The 18,421-nt window shown below is 57.7% G+C and overlaps 1 protein-coding gene across 1 annotated transcript in view; it reads left to right on the forward strand.

Moving 5' to 3' along the window:
• The window catches only part of DNAH1 (dynein axonemal heavy chain 1), an 87,326-nt gene that overhangs the window by 55,345 nt on the left and 13,560 nt on the right, over positions 1–18,421 (forward strand). The window contains exons 35-54 of the mRNA XM_036868566.1: positions 5–191; positions 2,413–2,504; positions 2,879–3,033; positions 4,491–4,668; positions 5,466–5,660; positions 5,749–5,868; positions 6,090–6,248; positions 6,408–6,512; positions 7,640–7,780; positions 7,925–8,085; positions 8,489–8,646; positions 9,004–9,177; positions 9,970–10,008; positions 12,511–12,689; positions 13,691–13,921; positions 14,601–14,797; positions 15,234–15,369; positions 16,294–16,502; positions 16,735–16,906; positions 17,903–18,094. Of these exons, the coding sequence (XP_036724461.1) occupies positions 5–191; positions 2,413–2,504; positions 2,879–3,033; positions 4,491–4,668; positions 5,466–5,660; positions 5,749–5,868; positions 6,090–6,248; positions 6,408–6,512; positions 7,640–7,780; positions 7,925–8,085; positions 8,489–8,646; positions 9,004–9,177; positions 9,970–10,008; positions 12,511–12,689; positions 13,691–13,921; positions 14,601–14,797; positions 15,234–15,369; positions 16,294–16,502; positions 16,735–16,906; positions 17,903–18,094 (3,180 nt within the window). The remainder of the gene's footprint in view (positions 1–4; positions 192–2,412; positions 2,505–2,878; positions 3,034–4,490; positions 4,669–5,465; positions 5,661–5,748; positions 5,869–6,089; positions 6,249–6,407; positions 6,513–7,639; positions 7,781–7,924; positions 8,086–8,488; positions 8,647–9,003; positions 9,178–9,969; positions 10,009–12,510; positions 12,690–13,690; positions 13,922–14,600; positions 14,798–15,233; positions 15,370–16,293; positions 16,503–16,734; positions 16,907–17,902; positions 18,095–18,421) is intronic.

Genomic DNA, 18,421 nt, shown 5'->3' on the forward strand with positions numbered 1-18,421 from the left:
GCAGGAGCTGATTTGCCTCCAGGCCATCCGAGACGTGAATGTGCCCAAGTTCCTGCAGGAGGACCTCAAGCTCTTCTCTGGGATCGTGTCTGACCTGTTCCCCACCATCAAGGAGGAGGTGACTGACTACGGCATCCTGGACGAGGCCATACGCAAGGCCTGTGAGAAGAACAACCTCAAGGACGTGGATGGTGAGCCCCTGGCCCTGCCGTCCTGTGTTGCCAGAGGAGGGCTGGGTCCGGCCACCCCAGGTTGCAGTCCAGCCTCAGGGTCCCTCCCGCCTGGCCAGGCATGTGGCAGGCTGGGGCTCTCTGCCCCTATCTCCGCTGGGACACTTCAGGTGGTGGGAGTCTAGGGAAAAACTCTCCTTCACTCTCACATTCAACACTTCTGACACCAGATGTATGGGGTTTTACCCCACGCTCATCAATTCTCGAACACAGCTGTGTTCTACAATTCAATTCAATCCTGACATTAATCAGAGTTAGCACAGACCCCACAGGTTACGGGCTCAGTCCCACAAGACTGCCCCCACTTCAGATACTAGTCGCAAGTACTGGGTCCCCAGGTTACCCACAGCCTCTGTCCTATTTGGCTACAAATCTGATGTTCCCATGACCCCCTCCTCTGGCTTGATCATTTGCTAGAACAGCTCAAAGAACTCAGGGAAACACGAACGCTTGCTGATTTATTATATAATAAAGGATGTGATAAAAAGGATACAGATGAACAGTGGGATGAAGAGATACATAGGGCGAGGTCTGTCCCTGTGGAGTTGGGGTGAGTCACCTTCCCAGCCCGTGGATGTGCTCACCAATCCAGAAGCTCTCCAAACCCTTATTTCTGGGATCTTTTTCTGAGGATTAATCATGCAGGCATGATCACTTATTAACTCCACTTTCAGACCCTCTCCCGTCTCCGGAGAATGAGGGTGGGCCTGAAAGTTCCAAGCTTCTTCTGGTGACCAGTCCCCTCCCAGGAGTTCACCACCAAGAGTTGCCTCATTAGAACATAAGATGTTCCTAACACTTGGGAAATTACACAGTTAGGAGCTCTGTGTCAGGAACCAGAGACTAAGTATTGGAACTTGAAGGTTCTCCAAGCACCCCTATTTACACGGGTTTGAGGAGCTCTGCATCAGGAACCAGGAACAGAGACGATACAGAGATTGCCTATTATTTCACAGTGGGGAAGCAGGTGCTGCCCTTCCTCCCCGTGGAGGAGCAGTCACAGCTTGGACCACACCCTTGGCCTTGTTACTCCTTGACAGAGGCTCTCCTCTGCCCCATCCTCACCTGCTTGGGGTGGGAATGGGGTTTGATGTCTGGGTTGGGGGAAGATGGTGAGCCTATCCACACCCCTGCCCTTCACTGTTCTTCATTACAAATGCAGCCCTAAGCACCCCCCCTGGCCTGCTGAGGCCCCAGCAGGCGAGTTGAATGAAGCCTCAAACTCTTCTCTCCCTCACGGCCTTGGGGCAGCTTTGCCAGCACCAAATAACTGGACCTTGTCCCTTTGGCAGGGGCTCCCAGACCTGCATAGCTCTCCTGGACCCCTCTTCTTGGGCTAAAGTGATGTGCTCATTCCCTACCTGTGTGGGTCTGGCCTGCCACTGCAGCAGGCACCTGCCCCTACAGCTCTGGTCTTGGTCAGTCAGAGACCCTGACTGACACCGGATCTTTTTAAAATTTATTTATTATTTATTTTTGGCTGCATTGAGTCTTTGTTGCTGCACGCGGGCTTTCTCTAGTTGTGGTGAGTGGGGGCTACTCTTCTTTGGGGTGCGTGGGCTTCTCATTGCTGTGGCTTCTCTTGTTGTGGGGCACGGGCTCTAGGCACGCAGGCTTCGGTAGTTGTGGCACGCAGGCTCAGTAGTTGTGGCTCACGGGCTCTAGAGCACAGGCTCAGTAGTTGTGGTGCCAGGGCTCGAACCCGTGTCCCCTGCATTGGCAGGCGGATTCTTAATCGCTGTGCCACTAGGGAAGCCCCTGACCCTGGATCTTGTCCCTGGGATTTTGCCTCGTGTTGGCCAGCACTTCCCTGGGGCTGTGCTCTCAGTAGGCTGGGTGGTTGCTTTGGAGCTGAAGTTGATTTTGAGGCCTGTGACAGTTCCTCACTGAGCAAGCCTGTGCCAGCTGGACACCCAACCAGTGGATGTTAGGGAATAATAGTCACAGTGGAAATAATGGCTGGCCATTAGCAGAGAATTCCTGCTCTGTGCCAGGCTCTGTGCTCAGGGCTTCACCTGCCTCTACCTATGAGGTAGGTACTACTGCCATCCCCATTTTACAGATGAGGAAACTGAGGTGCAGGGAGTGAGGTAACCCATCACAGGTCACACAGCAAGCTAGTGGCAGAACCAGGATCTAAGCCCCCACTCTGATCCCTGGGTTCCCTGCCATGTCCTTCCAGGATTCCTGACCAAGTGTATCCAGCTGTATGAGACCACGGTGGTACGGCACGGCCTCATGCTCGTTGGGCCCACAGGCTCTGGCAAGAGTAACGTAAGTGTTCCCTGTGCTATACAGTAGGTCCTTGTTGGTTATCTATTTTAAATACAGCAGTGTGTACATGTCAGTTCCAAACTCCCAATCTATCCCTCCCCCCACCCTTTCCCCCTGGCAACCATAAGTTTGTTCTCTATACTCCAGTATAAAATAAAAATTAAAAAAAAGACTAATATAAGTGGAGCCTAGCTGGGCAGCCCAGTGCCCAGACAGTGGGCCTGAGGGCAGAGCAGCCTCAACAGGGGTCTTGGCCCCCACTTGTGCCTCCTTGGCCTTTAGAATACCCTCCTGCCCGCCGTGACCCACAGCCCACTCCAGCCCTGCTCTCCAGGGAGCTTGGAGGCTCACTCTCAGCTGGCCCTTCTCCCCAGTGTTACAGAGTCCTGGCAGCTGCCATGACATCGCTGAAAGGGCAGCCGTCCATCAGCGGCGGTGTGTACGAGGCCGTCAACTACTATGTGCTCAACCCCAAGTCTATCACAATGGGCCAGCTGTACGGGGAGTTTGACCTGCTCACCCATGAGTGGTGAGTGGCCCGGGACCCCTCCAGTGACCGTCCTGCTCCCAGACCTTTGCAGGCTATGGGCCGTGGGCCGCGACCCTCCCTGAGCCAAGTGGAAGGTCGGGAGCTCCAGCTTTGGAGCCCAAATGCCTGGGACACTACCCACCACTGCACTTCCTCACTGAGTGACCCACCTCACCCCCTGGACCTTTGTCCCTCATCTGCAAAGTGGGGATAAAAATGACACCATTATTATGGAAGATGGCTGGGACAGTGTAGCACATGCTGAGCTCTCAGTACATGTTGACTTTTGTTAGTACCCACGAGAGGCTGGTGGTCTCTCTCGGGGCCTCTGCTCCTGGGCTGAGACGTGCATTTTAGGGGAAGTGCACCAAACTGGGAGATGTCAGCACCTGAGGGTTTTCTCCAGGGCTATTCTGTCTCTCCAGAGAAGTCTCCAGTCTCCTGCTGGGGTGTCTTCTTGGTCCCAGTGTCCTGGAACCCAGTGGGGGATGGGCACTGGAGAGGGGCAGTCACCCATCTTTCTGAATGTGGGCCTGTCTAGCTTCCGCCATTTCTGGTGAAGGGTCTCACCCACGCCTACTCCAGGCTCTTGTGTGGGTAGGTGGGGGCCTGGGGATCAGACCAGAAAAATGCCCTCCTACCCACCCCCTTCCCTGGCATTTGGTGCCTCTGAAGTCTGAGGCTTCTTGAGTTCTCTGGCAGGGACTAGATACATCTCATGACCCTGCCTTCTCTGCGAGGTCATTTACCCCTTCTCCACCTCTGTCCGTCTTCCGGGACTGTGTGGACCTCTGTTTCTGTGTTGCCTCCTCCCCCATCTTCCTTTTCTTTCTTTTTTTTTTTAAATTCCAGGACGCTGTAGTTTTTTTTGTTGTTGTTTGTTTTTTGTAAATTTATTTATTTTTGGCTGTGTTGGGTCTTCGTTGCGGTGTGCGGGCTTCTCATTGTGGTGGCTTCTCTTGTTGTGGAGCATGGGCTCTAGGCGTGTGGGCTTCAGTAGTTGTGGCACGCAGGCTCAGTAGTTGTGGCTCGTGGGCTCTAATGCACAGGCTCAGTAGCTGTGGGGCACGGGCTTAGTTGCTCCGAGGCATGTGGGATTTTCCCAGACCAGGGCTCGAACCCATGTCCCCTGCATTGGCAGGCGGATTCTCAACCACTGTGCCACCGGGAAAGTCCCCTCATCTTCCTTTTCTTTTGGGGATATTACTCTTCATCCTCCTTTAATAGAACTTTAGTGAGGACTCAGCAGGGAGAGAATATAAGCACACATTTTCATTACATTTATTATACCAAAAAGTCCCATTTTCCCTACTGTAATTGTTAAATGAATGAAGATATTTAAGAAAAAAACAAAAGCAGAGCAGGGCCAGCCTGGATCCAGGTTTCCCTGGGAGCCAGCTGTGCTTGCCGCCCTGCCTCCCCTGCACCTACAGCCCTCTCCTCCCTGGTGGCTGCAGGACAGATGGGATTTTCTCCTCCCTCATCCGGGTGGGGGCCATCGCCTCCGACACCAACAAGAAGTGGTACATGTTCGATGGGCCGGTGGACGCCGTCTGGATTGAGAACATGAACACGGTGCTGGACGACAACAAGAAGCTGTGCCTCAGCTCTGGGGAGATCATCAAGCTCACAGAGGTGTGTCCGCCTGTCTGCTTACTCTGCTCTCCTCCGCAGCCCAGGAGGCCACACCACGCTAGCCAAGCCTCATCCCCCTCCACCCTTCCCTCTTGGGGCCACAGCGCCCTCCCCATCCCCAGGCTCCTGTACTGCAGGCACGTCCTACACAGCTGCTCGGTGCTGCCCTTTCGGCAGACCCACTTTCTGTGATGCTCCGAGCCCAGGGCCAGGACAACTACCCCAGCTCCTGGTTGATGCTGTCTTGTGCCTCCCAGGCCCATTTGCAGTCATATCGGCCCAGTCTGGGTTAGGCATACTGGCAACGTGCCTGGAGTCTGGAGAACATGGGAACAGCTGCCTGGTGGGAAGTGTGGGGCAGTTCTTAGAGAAGGAGGGGTATTGCCTGAGCCTAAGAGCAGCCAGTCTCTTGAGTCCTTCTGAGAACACCTGGAGGTCAGTGTGACCCTGTGTCCATGTACACAGGTGCGGGGCTCTGGAGCAGAGCACACAGCTCCCATCAGATTTCCCCAGGGCTCTAGGGACCCCAAAATGCCCTGACCCCAGGCTGGCCAGAGGGCTCCCAGGAATCTCCTGACTTAGACTCCTTCTTGGCCTCTGGAGAGGGCTGTATTATCAGCTGAGGGCCAAAGGGTTCCTGCATTTGCCCCCACCCCAGCCCTGTTCCTGGCCCAGCGCCTGCCCCGTGGCCTGCCCACAGTTGCAGGATGGGCAACCCCTCCCCATGGCCCTGCAGCCCTTTCCCCTGCCGTGGAGGCTGGCGGCTGGCCCACTCACGCAGTTCATCTTGGCACCAGGCGATGACCATGATGTTTGAGGTGCAGGACCTGGCAGTGGCCTCCCCAGCCACAGTATCCCGCTGTGGTATGGTGTACCTGGAGCCCAGCATCCTGGGGCTCATGCCCTTTGTCGAGTGCTGGCTGAGGCATCTCCCTGCCTTACTCAAGCCCTTTGAGGAGCAGTTCAAGGCCCTCTTTGTCAGCTTCCTGGAGGTGAGTGAGGCCACGGTGTGGCAGCCCAGGTGGGGCAGCCAGGTGCTAAGGCCACCAGCCACAAGAGCTGGGTGTCCATCCCCTGCAGGGGTCCATCACTTTCGTCCGGTCCTCAGTGAAGGAGGTGATCACCTCAACCAACAGCAACCTGACCATGAGTCTCCTCAAGCTGCTGGACTGCTTCTTCAAGCCCTTCCTGCCTAAAGAGGTACAGCTCTGAGCAGTGGGCTGGGGGCCTTCTCTCCTCACCTGAGGGCCCTGAATCCCAAGTCCAGCTTCCTGGAAGAGAGAATCAGATTGGCTCACATGGGTCATGGGACACCCCGTCCAGTCTGCTGCAGACGCAAAACTACGGCAGAGGCCAAGGGTTGCCCCCCCACCCCCTGGCTTCCTCAGGCCACTTAGTTCTGTCCCCGCCTCTGTCCCCAGGGCTTCAAGAAAATACCTCCCGAAAAGCTGAGTCGCATCCCAGAGCTGATCGAGCCCTGGTTCATCTTCTCCCTGATCTGGAGTGTGGGTGCCACAGGGGACAGCGCCAGTCGCATCAGCTTCAGCCACTGGCTCAGGATCAAGATGAAGACAGAAAACGTGAGAGGCGGCAGCTCCTGGGCTGGGGTCCAAGGTCTGGGATGCGTACGCTGAATGCTGGGTGTTTTGGGGCCGTCCCCCAGGCCCAGGCCCTCAGAAACAAGTAGCCACACAAGCCACCGGGTCTCACCTCCTGGTTTTCCCCCTGGTCCTTCGCAGCTGACCTTGCTCTTTCCGGAGGAGGGGCTGGTGTTTGATTACAGGCTGGAGGACGGCGGCATCAGCAGCACCACTGACGATGAGGACGATGATGAGGGCAAGCAGGTGACTGCAGACCTGCCCAGGGAGGGCCGGCACAGGGAGGGCCCCACTGGGTGGTGGCTGTCCTCCTCGATGAATAGTGACTGCAGAGAAGAGGCTGCATTGATGGTCACAGGTCTCAGGCTGGGGTTATTTGCATCATCTCCTGAATCCTCACAGACCCACAGGGTGGTTATTATTATGCCCATTTCCCAAACAAGGAAATTGAGGCTCAGAACTGTCGCGCCCAGCTAGTTGGTGGCAGAGCTGGACTTGAACCTGGGACTGGGAGTTGTCAGAGTGCCTCCCTTCCCAACCATACACACTGCCTCCCCTGTGTTGATGCTGAGCCCAGGGGTTAATCAGCTCAGTTCTACTTAAAAGTCCCATTTGCCCAGGGGCTGGGCTCCTCAAGGGTGGGGGAGTAAGCCCCCATGGCCTGTCTTGATGTCCCCATTTCTCCTCTTAGCCAGCGAGGGTCCCATTAGTCTACACTCATGGGATCAGGACTCCAGCCCAGAAGGAGGAGGGGCCAGAGAGGCACCTATAGAGATGATTACTGCATAGGGTCCTGCTGGGGGTCTCACGGGGCACGTTTGAGTCTAACCATCAGTACCGTTCCCAATGGGACATTTGGGTTTGACCACAGTGAACACCCCCATCAAGGGAGGTCTGCCAGTTGAGTCAGGGCTGTGGGTGAAGGGATGTGTGCAGGTGGGGATGGTGGGGGAGAGCGGGCCAGGTGACCTCTCAGCATCTAGGTGATGCCAGCCCCATGGTTCTGGCCCTCACATGCTTGGGTAGCCTAAACTAAACAGCAAAGACCTTTGCATTCTGGGTTGTCCAGTTCCCAGAGTACTTCCCTCATGCAGAGGCCCAGAGACTGGCCCCACTGAGGTAGCTGGATGCAGGGAAGCCTTCACTTGGGCAGCTGTGTGCAGAGAGCTCCCCATTCCTGGAGGTTTGTTCTGGGAGTCCCCCACCCCGTGCGGAGAGTGGGCACAGGGCTTCCTGTTTCTGTCAGAAGCAGCCCCTCACCTGGACCCTCTTGCTGAGTCCCAGCAGTGCCGCTCCTTGCCCTCCTGGTGCACTTGGCCAAGGGTGAGACGGGGAGAGGCTCCAGGCCCACCCTGTGCCACCTGTGGTTCCAGGTTGCCTGGGTGAAGTGGATGGACTCCTCAGCTTCGTTCACCATGATGCCAGATACCAACTACTGCAACATCATCGTGCCAACCATGGACACCATCCAGATGTCCTACCTGCTAGACATGCTACTCACCAACCACAAGCCTGTGAGTGCCCCTGCCATGCCCTGCTTCACCCCACCCCAAGGCCTAGGTCAGGAGTGGCTGGCTCCCACACTGACAGGGCGGCAGCTCGTGCTGCATGCTGGGCCCTGTGAGAGCGCTCTGACCCTGTGCCCCCCGCTCTCCTAGGTGCTGTGCATCGGGCCGACGGGCACAGGGAAGACCCTCACCATCTCCAACAAGCTTCTCAAGAACCTGCCGCTGGAATACATCAGCCACTTCCTCACCTTCTCTGCCCGCACCTCAGCCAACCAAACCCAGGACCTCATCGACAGCAAGCTGGACAAGAGGCAGGCACACTGGTTCCTTCCTGGGTCCCGACGTCCCCCAGCCTGGCTCGGCCAGCTGCTGTCCCCCCTCCCCTCCCGGGTGGCCCTTGGGCTCCCTTGCAAACTGCTCTGGAGCCTTCTTCCATCAGGAATTCCCGCCGAGCCCTTCTGTGGGTGCTCTCCCTGGGCTGGGCACTCGGGCGGGACTTGTTATCCATCTGCCTAGAGGCAAGACTCAGAGCAGCCAGGTGTGATGTCCCAGGACGCTCAGAATGGGACAAGGAGTTGCTCAAGAGGCCCAGCAATTCGGGGTAGCCTGAAGTTAGTGAGGGCTTCCCAGAGGTGGAGCTGCCATCCTGCCACCCTGGATTCCCTGAGGACCTGGTACCCGTGGGTGCTGGGCTCACACAGCCCCTTCTCACAGGCGGAAGGGCGTGTTCGGGCCGCCCCTGGGGCGCAACTTCATCTTCTTCATCGATGACCTGAATATGCCGGCCTTGGAGACATATGGCGCCCAGCCGCCCATCGAGCTGTTGCGCCAGTGGATGGACCACGGTGGCTGGTATGACCGCAAGATCATCGGTGCGTGCCGGCCGCCCGGGCCAGCGGGGCGGAGCTGGGTGTGCTGGGCAGGGCCAGGGCCTCACCCGTTAGGCGCAGTAGGCACAGGGCCTGGGCCTACCGGACTCACAGAGAGTCCACGGAAGTGTTTTAATGTCTTTTAAAATCAAGGAGAAAATGAACTTCTAGGTCAAAGAACATTTAAAATGCATAATATTAATATATTTGTCTATGTACCAATACTGTGGTGAATTATAATTTTTAATATATATATTTTTTAATGGAGGAGGAGGCCCAAGAAGGCAAAAGTGCCCAGGGCCTACAAAAGTCTTAATGTAGCCCTGGGCAGGGCCTTCTGACTTCCTGCCCCCACTCCAGGAGCCTTCAAGAGCCTGGTGGACATCAACTTTGTCTGTGCCATGGGCCCCCCCGGTGGAGGCAGGAATACCATCACTCCACGGCTGACCCGCCACTTCAACTACCTGTCCTTTGCTGAGATGGATGAGGTCAGCAAGAAGCGCATCTTCTCCACCATCCTGGGCAGTTGGATGGGTGAGTATCGGGCAGGAGTTGGGTAGGAGGCCATGGGCTAGGGCAGAAGCCTCGGCCAGGTAAGCCACACCAAGGACAGCTGGGCAGCACTGGGAAGGGCCGAGTGGCTGAACCACTGACATCAGCCCTGGCTTCACCCCTTACTCAGCTATGTTACCTTTGGCCAATTCATGAACCTCTCTGAGCCTCAGTTTCTTCATCTGAAATGGGTGATAATATTAGTGCCCAACACCCCGAGTTGTGAAGGTTAAATAAGACACTGCATGTAGAGCATCTAGCAAGAAGCCCGGCATGTGGTAACTGCGGAATATATGATTTATACATATGTTTACATGTATTTTCATCCATATAAGTACATGCATATATGGTAGAAAGGCTAGTGAAAGGATGTTACTTTTGTAAATCAGGAAGTGCCACCAAGATAGAATGGACAGAATGGTCCTGATCTTCCATGGAGCTTGAAGAAAAGTCTGTCCCAGGATGCAGTTTCCCCCAACCAGTCCACTTCTTACATAACACACACTGACCTTTGAACTCCACTTGGCACTGTGCCAGGTGGTGGGTAATGGGAGTCAGGCCTTCCCTCCTCTGGCCTGGCCTGCCCTGCCCCCCGGGGCTATAGGCCAGAACTTGCCCCCATGCCCAGCTTGGAGGGGGGGGCCATGTGGCTCTGAGGAGGGGGGTGATGGTCAGTGGCTGCTCTGGGGCTGCCCAGCTGAGCACAGCCGGTCAAGGTGGGCAGCAAGGGACCCACCTAACTCTGAGCCCCGTGTCTCTCCTTCAACCCTCTAGATGGACTCCTCGGAGAAAAGAGTTACCGGGAGCCCGTGCGTAAGTGCAGGCCTGGGCAGGGCCTGGGAAGGCCTGGATGGGGCAGGGGCACTGGTTCCAGGGGGAGCCCTGGACTCCAGTTGGATGTCCTTGAGGCCGGGTCCCAGGGGCCACAGTGAACCATCCTCAGGCTCCTGAGGGGACCTCGGGCCACTGCTAGGTTGCCCAGCACCGACGGCCTGCATAGGCTCATTCACCGTTACATGGCCGGTCAGTCTTTCAGTGCCTGGGTGAGTGTCCGACCCATAGTAGAAGCAAGGTGAATGCAAGTTGAATGAATGAATAAGGAATCCAACAAAGTCCCACCCTGTGTGAAGAAGCAGAGGCTGTGAGGAGAGGGGCATGAGCCTGGAGCCAGGAGCAACCGGAGCTTGTGTTGGGCGTCCCCCGTGTGGCAGCGGATCTGCTGCTTATTGCAGCAGGGTGACTGGCCGCTCCAGACCTCCTCAGGCCTCCATATCCACTGCTGACCTGCACCCAGGCCTCCCTGGGCCCTGTCTTCTCTCCTGTTCCTGCGAACAGATTTCGCTGCTCCCGTATGAGGCCAAGCCCTCCTCTTAGGCCTGAGTCCCATCCCCTATTGTCTGCTTGACAGCCACCGACATCAGTGTTCTCTTCTCCACTGGGCCATTCCATCAGCGTGAAGACACGCCCCGATTTCTCCCATCTTAAGAACAAAACACAAAACAAGCCCCTCTCTTGGCCCCTCCCTACCCCCTCCCCCAGCCTTGGCTCCATTTCTCTGTCACCTTGAGAGCAAAACGCCCCAAGAGCGTTTTCTCCTCCTGCGGGCACCAGCCCTCCCTCCCACTTTCTCTTGAGCCCCACCAGTCCCCAGAGAGGGCTCTTGTCACCAGCAGCCTCACGGCGTCCAGACCAAAGGTCAGCTGGGTCTTCACCTTTCCCGGGCTGTCAGCTGTCTGTGGGGGTCACCCCTCCTCCTCCCAGTCGCCTTCCTAGGTGGGCAGGGGGCTTACTCTCAGCCTCTCCTCCCTCTAAACACACTCTTCTGCGACATCATCATCCCGCCCTGGCGATAAACCCCTCAGTGCGGATGCCGCTGAGTCTGTGTGTTCAGTCCAGACCTCTTGCCTGAACCTCGGACCCACGTCTCCTCTTGAATGTCCACCGGGCGTCTCAGGCTGAACATGTCCAAACCCGAGCCCCTGACCCACCAGCACCTGGCGCTCCACTCGTCTCAGCTGATGGCCACTCTCTGTCCTTCCACTCGCTCAGGACAAGGGCCTTGGCACCATCGGGACTCGCTCGCTCTCTTTCTCTCTCAGGAGGTCCTGCTGCCTCTCCCTCCAGAACCCGCCCTGAATTGTGCTGCTCAGCACCCCAGCCCTCACTCATAGGCCACTGCAGCAGCCCCCCACACCCCGGTCTCCCTGATTCTGTCTTCACCCCCTGCATCTGTCTGTCTGTCTGGAGGTCTATCCATCCTCCACTTGCAGCCAGAGGGACCCATTCAAACGCTGAATCAGATCACATTCCTCCTCTGCTCAACCATCTCATGCAGACTAGAGCCCAGGTCCCGGCAGTGGTGGGCACCCCTCGTCACTGTCTGCTCTCACCAACCCCTTGCTAAGTCCTTAACCCCCCCAGGCATGCCCGCCTCAGGGCCTTTGCCCTGGCCATGCCCTCTCTGGAACACCTTTTCCAGTTCTGAACCTGCTTGGCACCTTAAGGCTTCGGGTCTCTGCTCAAGTGCCCTCCTTCGCAAGGCCTCCCCAGCATTTATGTCAAATCCCCCAGCCCTGGCTCTCCCCAAACCTCTCTCCACACATTCTCCATCGCCTGTTTACTGTCAGTCGGTTCAGAGTCTGTCTCCCCCCAAAGAAAGTCAACTTGTTGGGGGTGAGGAGCGTGTCTGCTGGGGCCACCCACTGTGCCCAGCACCTAGAACAGTCCCTGTGGTAATGGGTGAGCCCGCTTTGGGGCTAGTGAGCCGTCCTGCCCCTTCTTTGCTTCTTTCCCTCTTCTGGGGGCTCCCTCTACCCCAAATTCCCACTGACAGAATTTTGGTTCCCAGCAAAGAACTGGATCGTTTTCAAAGCACAAGCAAATAGGTTATGTTAGTGGTGAAAATGCAAGGGGGTGATAAGCCCCCAAGGTCATGGCTGAGCCCCAGGCCTCCACGTCCACTGTGGTGCACTCCTGAACCCCGTGTGGGCCATGCAACCCTCCCCATGCACAGCTCAGAGTGGCATGTTTCAGGTCTGGCCCCATTAGTGTTCTCAATTCCATGAATGTGTCCCAGTGCCCCAACATATGGACAGGCTATATCAGTGATAAGGATATAAAAGGGGGGCGCTCCGGGTGAGAGATTCCTCACCCCATGGTGGGGGACACCAGGAAAACCTTGCTGGGGAAGTAGCATCCGAGAGGGCTGCAGAGTGGGCAGAATCCAAGCATGCAGGCTGGGGAAAGGCATGTGCAGAGAACACAGCACTGGATCTGCAGGGGCTGTGACCCAGGGCCACTCTCCTGTTCCCACAGCCGGGGCCCCCAACATTGCCCACTTCACGGATCCCCTCGTGGAAGCCACCATCATGGTGTACTCCACCATCACCTCCCAGCTGCTGCCTACCCCAGCCAAATCCCACTACACTTTCAACCTGAGGGATCTCTCCAAGGTCTTCCAGGGCATGCTCATGGTCGACCCGGCCAAGGTCGAGGTGAGGACCGGTGGGCCCTCTCCCCAGTGTCCAGCAGTGGAGTGCCCACACTGCCCTCACAGTCCTCCCTGGTTTTAGGCCTTCCTACCCAAACACTCCTCAGCCTTGATCTGGCCAGGCCCTTGGGCAGGGGGTGGAGCTGGGGACACGGCAACAAATACCAAGCCCCCAGGAGCCCTGCCTTCATGCAGCTGAGTCCCATCTTGCAGGTGAAATCCACGCCTAGAATGCTGGCTGTGATGGGATCACACAAAAGCAGGAGCCAGGGCATGGCAAGGGAGGGAGGGTTCCTGATGGAAGCCCTGTGTGTGAGAAGATTGAGGGGAAGAGTGAGTGGTACCAGGTGGAAGGAGCAGGAGTGCAGCGGGGAGCAGTGTCAGGTGTGCTGGGCAGGCTCTGTGGGCTGCAGGGGGAGAGAGTCCTGAAGGTGATGGGAGCGGAGGGGTGGGTAGGGGGCAGATTTGCACTTTGGGATGGGGAATGGATGGGTCAGTGTGTGGGCCCGGCGTCAAGGGCATAGTGTGAACAGGACAGATGCCAGCCCTGGCCCTGCCCAGCTATAGCCAAAGGAGTCGAGAGAAGAGCTTTGGGGCTTCCTGAGGGCGGTCCCGTCACCCAGGGAGAGGCAGGGAAGTCAGCATGGAGGTGGCAGCAGGATGGGGGTAGAGTCAGAGGGAGCTTTGGAGTCAAGTGAGTGGTTAGATGTGGGGTGTCGGGAAGGTATAAGGAGAATCGGGCATTCCTCTTGGGCTTGGGGTTTGGGGAGCTGTGGGGACCCTAAGAGGGGAGAAGCTAATTGAGCTGGGAACCCCGCAGGCACAGCTGGGCCTGGAGCTGGGGGTGGAGAGGCCCAGGCGTCAGCGTGTGGACTCCACCCTCTGTGGAGACAGCAGACACCCAGGGCCCTGGCCGGGTCTTGGTGGGAGAGCCAGGCCCAGGTGCTTTGAGAGGTGGCCGAGGGTGTGGGGCCGAGAGCAGGCACTGACGCTGGGCGGCCACAGGACAAGGTGCAGCTGCTGCGCCTGTGGTACCACGAGAGCTGCCGTGTGTTCCGCGACCGCCTGGTGAACGAGGAGGACCGCAGTTGGTTTGACAAGCTCCTGGAGAGCTGCATGGAGCAGTGGGAGGTGGCCTTCGAAGAGGTCTGCCCCTTCCAGCCCATCCTCTACGGGGACTTCATGTCGCCAGGCTCCGACGTCAAGTCCTATGAGCTCATCACCAGCAAGAAGAAGGTGAAGGGGCCTGCTGGGGCCCGACCCCTGACCCCCGACCCCCGGGACCCCGGCCCTCTGCAGCCACTGCTAAGAGACCACCACGCTCTGACCAGAGGGTCGGACACTGGTCTGGAAGGCCAGCTCAGGGACTTCAGGCCAGAAGTTGCCTCTCTGAGTCCCATCTCCTCGCCTGTCAAATGGGCGCGGTAGGCCCCGCTTGGCCCTTTCCTGAGGACAAGTCTAAGGTTCAACTGAGACAGGCTCTGTAAACAGGGACATGCTATGCCCATTTGAGGGACTATTATCCCAGCCACAGAGCCGCAGCAGGGCCCCGGGCGCTGCGAGTCTTGAGTCAAGACCCCAGGGTGGCAGGATGAAGCTGGAGTGCGGGGCCTCCTGTTGGTTTCTTCACACAGACCCTCTCCTAGCTCCCAGGAACTCCCACGGGGCCCCAGGTCGGTACATCCTGGTGAGCCCTCGAGGCAGCAGGCAGGTCTCTGACCCGACCCTCAGGCCTTGGTGTGTCCAGCGGGTCAGGCCTCATCCAGGCAGACCCGGCATCTTAGGGCCAACATCCCTCTGTGCACAGAGGAGCAGGGCGGGCCGGGGGGACGGGGTGTTGTGCTCCCTTGGTGGGGGCACAGTGCACGGGGACAGAGGGAGGACCCCGCTCTCCCCGTTCCCCCCCTGCCGCCAGATGATGCAGGTGATCGAGGAGTACATGGAGGACTACAACCAGATCAGTACAGCCAAGCTGAGGCTGGTCCTCTTCATGGACGCCGTGAGCCACGTCTGCCGCATCAGCCGCACCCTGCGCCAGGCGCTGGGCAACGCGCTCCTGCTGGGTGTGGGCGGCAGCGGCCGCAGGTCCCTCACGAGACTGGCCTCGCACATGTGAGGGCCCCCAGGCGTGGTGGGCAGTGGGCGGCCGGTGGCAGACTCAGTTCCATTCATGTTCTTCCACATGTTCTATGCTGAGGCAGACGCACCTGGCCCACGGGCTTCTAGACCTGGGAGAGTAACCTGGGGTCCAAGGAGAGACAGCAGCAGTGCCCTGTGATGCTGCAGGGACGGGGGAGGGGTAGCTGCAGGCATCCAGGAGAGATTCCTAGAGGAGGTGGCCATGGGCCTTCTCTTCTAATCAAGGCTGGGAGGATGGAAGGGAAGGGCATTCCAGGCTGAGGGAGCAGCCTCAGCAAATGTCTGGAGGCAAGAGAGCAGGTTCAGGGTTGCGGGAGTCAGCAGGTCTGCCCAGGATGGGAACAGATGGCTGGGGTGCGGCGCTTGGCCTCAAGCTCTGGCATGCCTCCACCCAACCACCTGTCTCCAGGGCCGAGTATGAGTGCTTCCAGATTGAGCTGTCCAAGAACTACGGCATGACCGAGTGGCGTGATGATGTCAAGAAGGTCTTGCTCAAGGCTGGCCTGCACAGCCTGCCCATCACCTTCCTGTTCTCAGATACCCAGGTGCCACCACACGGGCAGTGGGCGGGATCCAGGGTGGGCTGGATACAACCCACCCCAGTGTGGCATCCTGGAAGGTGGTCAGTCCTTCATGCCCACGTCACTGTCAGTTGGGGTGGATCTTGGGAGGAATGGCTGGGACCAGGGGGAGGGGGCCAAACCTAGCCTGTCAGGGCTGGTGGGAGACATAGATCATCATTACTATGCCCCGAGGGTAAAGAAGGCCCCTGGCACCATGGCTGACCACAAGTGGGACCACACTCACTGGTCAACGGCTTCCTACCTCAAGGACCACAGGACTTGTGCCTGAGGTGCTGTGCCTATGGCCCCCTTCTTGGGGCTGCTCTGTCTGGAGCTCCCTAGATGAGGCCTCTCCCCAGGTCTGAGAGAAGGAGAGGTTGTGGGTCCAGGGCCTCAAGACAAACAGGGCAGTGCTTAAACCTGACTGGTGGTCGGGACTGGGCCGAAGCTGAAGCCCTGGAAGGCTCCCAGCCCTACTCCTATCCCCCCGGCTCCCCTTACATAGTCAGGCAAGTGAGGGTGCCCTCTGGCACTGACTAGGCCCTGGCCATATGAGATGGGTAAGGACCCATTTCTGCCTGTGGCCTGGTTTTCTCCTGTGAGTAAACTGAGATGTAGAGAGGCCTGGCAAGAGAGGAAGAAGACACCACATCTCCCACCCAGGACCCAGGGCCCTTCCACAGCCCAGCAGTGATGTTCAGAGTCTCTGCTGTAGGGCAGGTCTGGGTGTGAGTCCTGGACCACGACTTGTGTGGTCACTTGTGTGACCCTGGGCTTCTCTGAGCCTTAGTGGCATGGTCTGTGGAATGGGGCTCCTGTGAAGGTCCAGTGAGACCATGGTCATGGAGCGCAACACCCAGGGGCCATCATCAAGGCTCAGCTCCTCCATCCCCATCTTCCCCCCAGATCAAGAACGAGTCCTTCCTAGAGGACATTAACAATGTCCTGAACTCAGGCGACATTCCCAACCTCTACAACACGGACGAGCAGGACCAGATTGTCAACACCATGCGGCCCTATGTCCAGGAGCAGGGCCTGCAGCCCACCAAGGCCAACCTCATGGCCACCTACACCGGGCGTGTGCGCAGCAGCATCCACCTGGTGCTGTGCATGAGGTACAGGTGGCCATTGCAACCTCGCAGGGACAGTGGTTTTAGGTGGGGGGGCACCTGGGCCTGCCACAAGGGGAAGTGGCCTGGGTCTGGCCACCATGCCATTGGGTCCAGGCTGCTGTGTTGTTGTGTCCTGGCTGCCATGCCACAGGGCTGTGAAATGACCCTGGGTCCTGGGTTCCTGGGGTGTGTAAGTCTGTGTCTCAGGGCCTCATTTGGACCCCCACCTCCCCAGCCCCATTGGAGAGGTCTTCCGAGCTCACCTAAGGCAGTTCCCCTCCCTGGTCAACTGCTGTACCATCGACTGGTTTAATGAGTGGCCGGCAGAGGCCCTGGAGTCTGTGGCCACCATGTTCCTGAACGAGATCCCAGAGCTGGACGCCACCCCCAAAGTAATTGAAGGACTGGTAGGTATCTTGGTGAGGAGCAAGCCCTTGTGGGGGACTGTGTAGGTTCGGGCTTGGGGTCACCAAGGCCTGGGTAAGAGTCCCAGGCCCACCACTGATGGGAAGCCTTTGGGCAGACAGCTTTGCCTGTCTAAGCCTCAGTTTCCTCATCTGTATAATGGGAGTGCCACAAGGTTGTCACGGTGACGCAGGAGGCTGGGCACACAGTTACACAGTCACTGTTTATCTTATTCCCTGAGGGCTCCATGGAAACTTTCTTTAAAGAGCCGGCTGATATAGGGACTTCCCTGGCGGACCAGTGGTTAAGATTTCGCCTTCCACTGCAGGGGGTGAGGGTTCAATCCCTGGTCGGGGTGCTAAGATCCCACATGCCTCTGTGACAGAAAACCAAAATGTAAAACAGAAGCAATATTGTAACAAATTCAGTAAAGAGTTTTTTTTAAAAAATGGTCCACATTAACAAACAAAGAGCCTCCTGATACAACCCAGAGACTACAGATGGGGTGGGGGGTAGATTTGTCTGGTCCAGCCTGAGAGAGTGATGGTCACCTGGGGGCCAAGAGCTAGGGCGAGCCCATTTCTGCCCAGCTGTGCTGAGGCCTTGGGCCCTCCCTCCCCACATCTACAGCCTCCGAGAGGGGCCCCACCTTAGGGCTTTCTGAGAGAGGCAGGTCATAGGGGCTGTGATAAGAGCACTGGGCCAAGAGCTGGGACACACCTGGGTCCAAGTTCAAAGTGAACTCTGCCCTTGACAACTGTGTGAACTTGAAAAAGCCCCTTGATTTCTCTGGGTCGTGGGATTTTTCGTCTGCAGAATAGGTGACCTTTACCTGGAGGTCATGAGGATCATAGGAGAGAGTGAGTGTGAGGGCCGTTGAGGTTCCTGCACGTGGCTCCCTCCCCAGAACCAGGCTTCAGTGGCTTCAAGGGCACCCTGGTGCCCCATCTTTGCTGGGGGCTCTACAAGACTGGCATCAGTGGTCTGCTCCCTCACAGATTCAGGTTTGCGTGTATATCCACCAGTCAGTGGCCAAGAAGTGTGTCGAGTATCTGGCCGAGCTGGCCCGCCACAACTATGTGACCCCCAAGAGCTACCTGGAGCTGCTCAATATTTTCTCCATCCTCATCGGGCAGAAGAAACAGGAGCTGAAAACCGCTAAGAACCGCATGAAGAGTGGCCTCGACAAGGTGGGCCGGGGTGGGGCCTTGTGGGCAATGGCTAGCTGCCCGTGGTTCTGCCCATGCAGTCTCAGTCCTGACCCCGGAGGCCCAGCCTGGCCTTTCAATTGGCAGCCCACAGTGTTTAAATGGGTGGCTTCCTCCCTCACCAAAAGAGCAAAAGCTGCTGGCCAAGGGCAAGGCCAAAGCAGGTCACCCCAAAGATTTTTAGGGGACTGCTCCCTTCCTCTGGGTCCACTGGGCAACCTGGGGGCCACTGAAGTTGCTGGCCACAGCCTCTCACTCGTGAATGAGGGCGGCCCTGCAGGGACTTCTCCCCTGCCCCCTCCAGGCCTA

The sequence above is a fragment of the Balaenoptera musculus genome, chromosome 11 (genome assembly GCF_009873245.2).
Source record: "Balaenoptera musculus isolate JJ_BM4_2016_0621 chromosome 11, mBalMus1.pri.v3, whole genome shotgun sequence".
Lineage (NCBI taxonomy): Eukaryota > Metazoa > Chordata > Mammalia > Artiodactyla > Balaenopteridae > Balaenoptera > Balaenoptera musculus.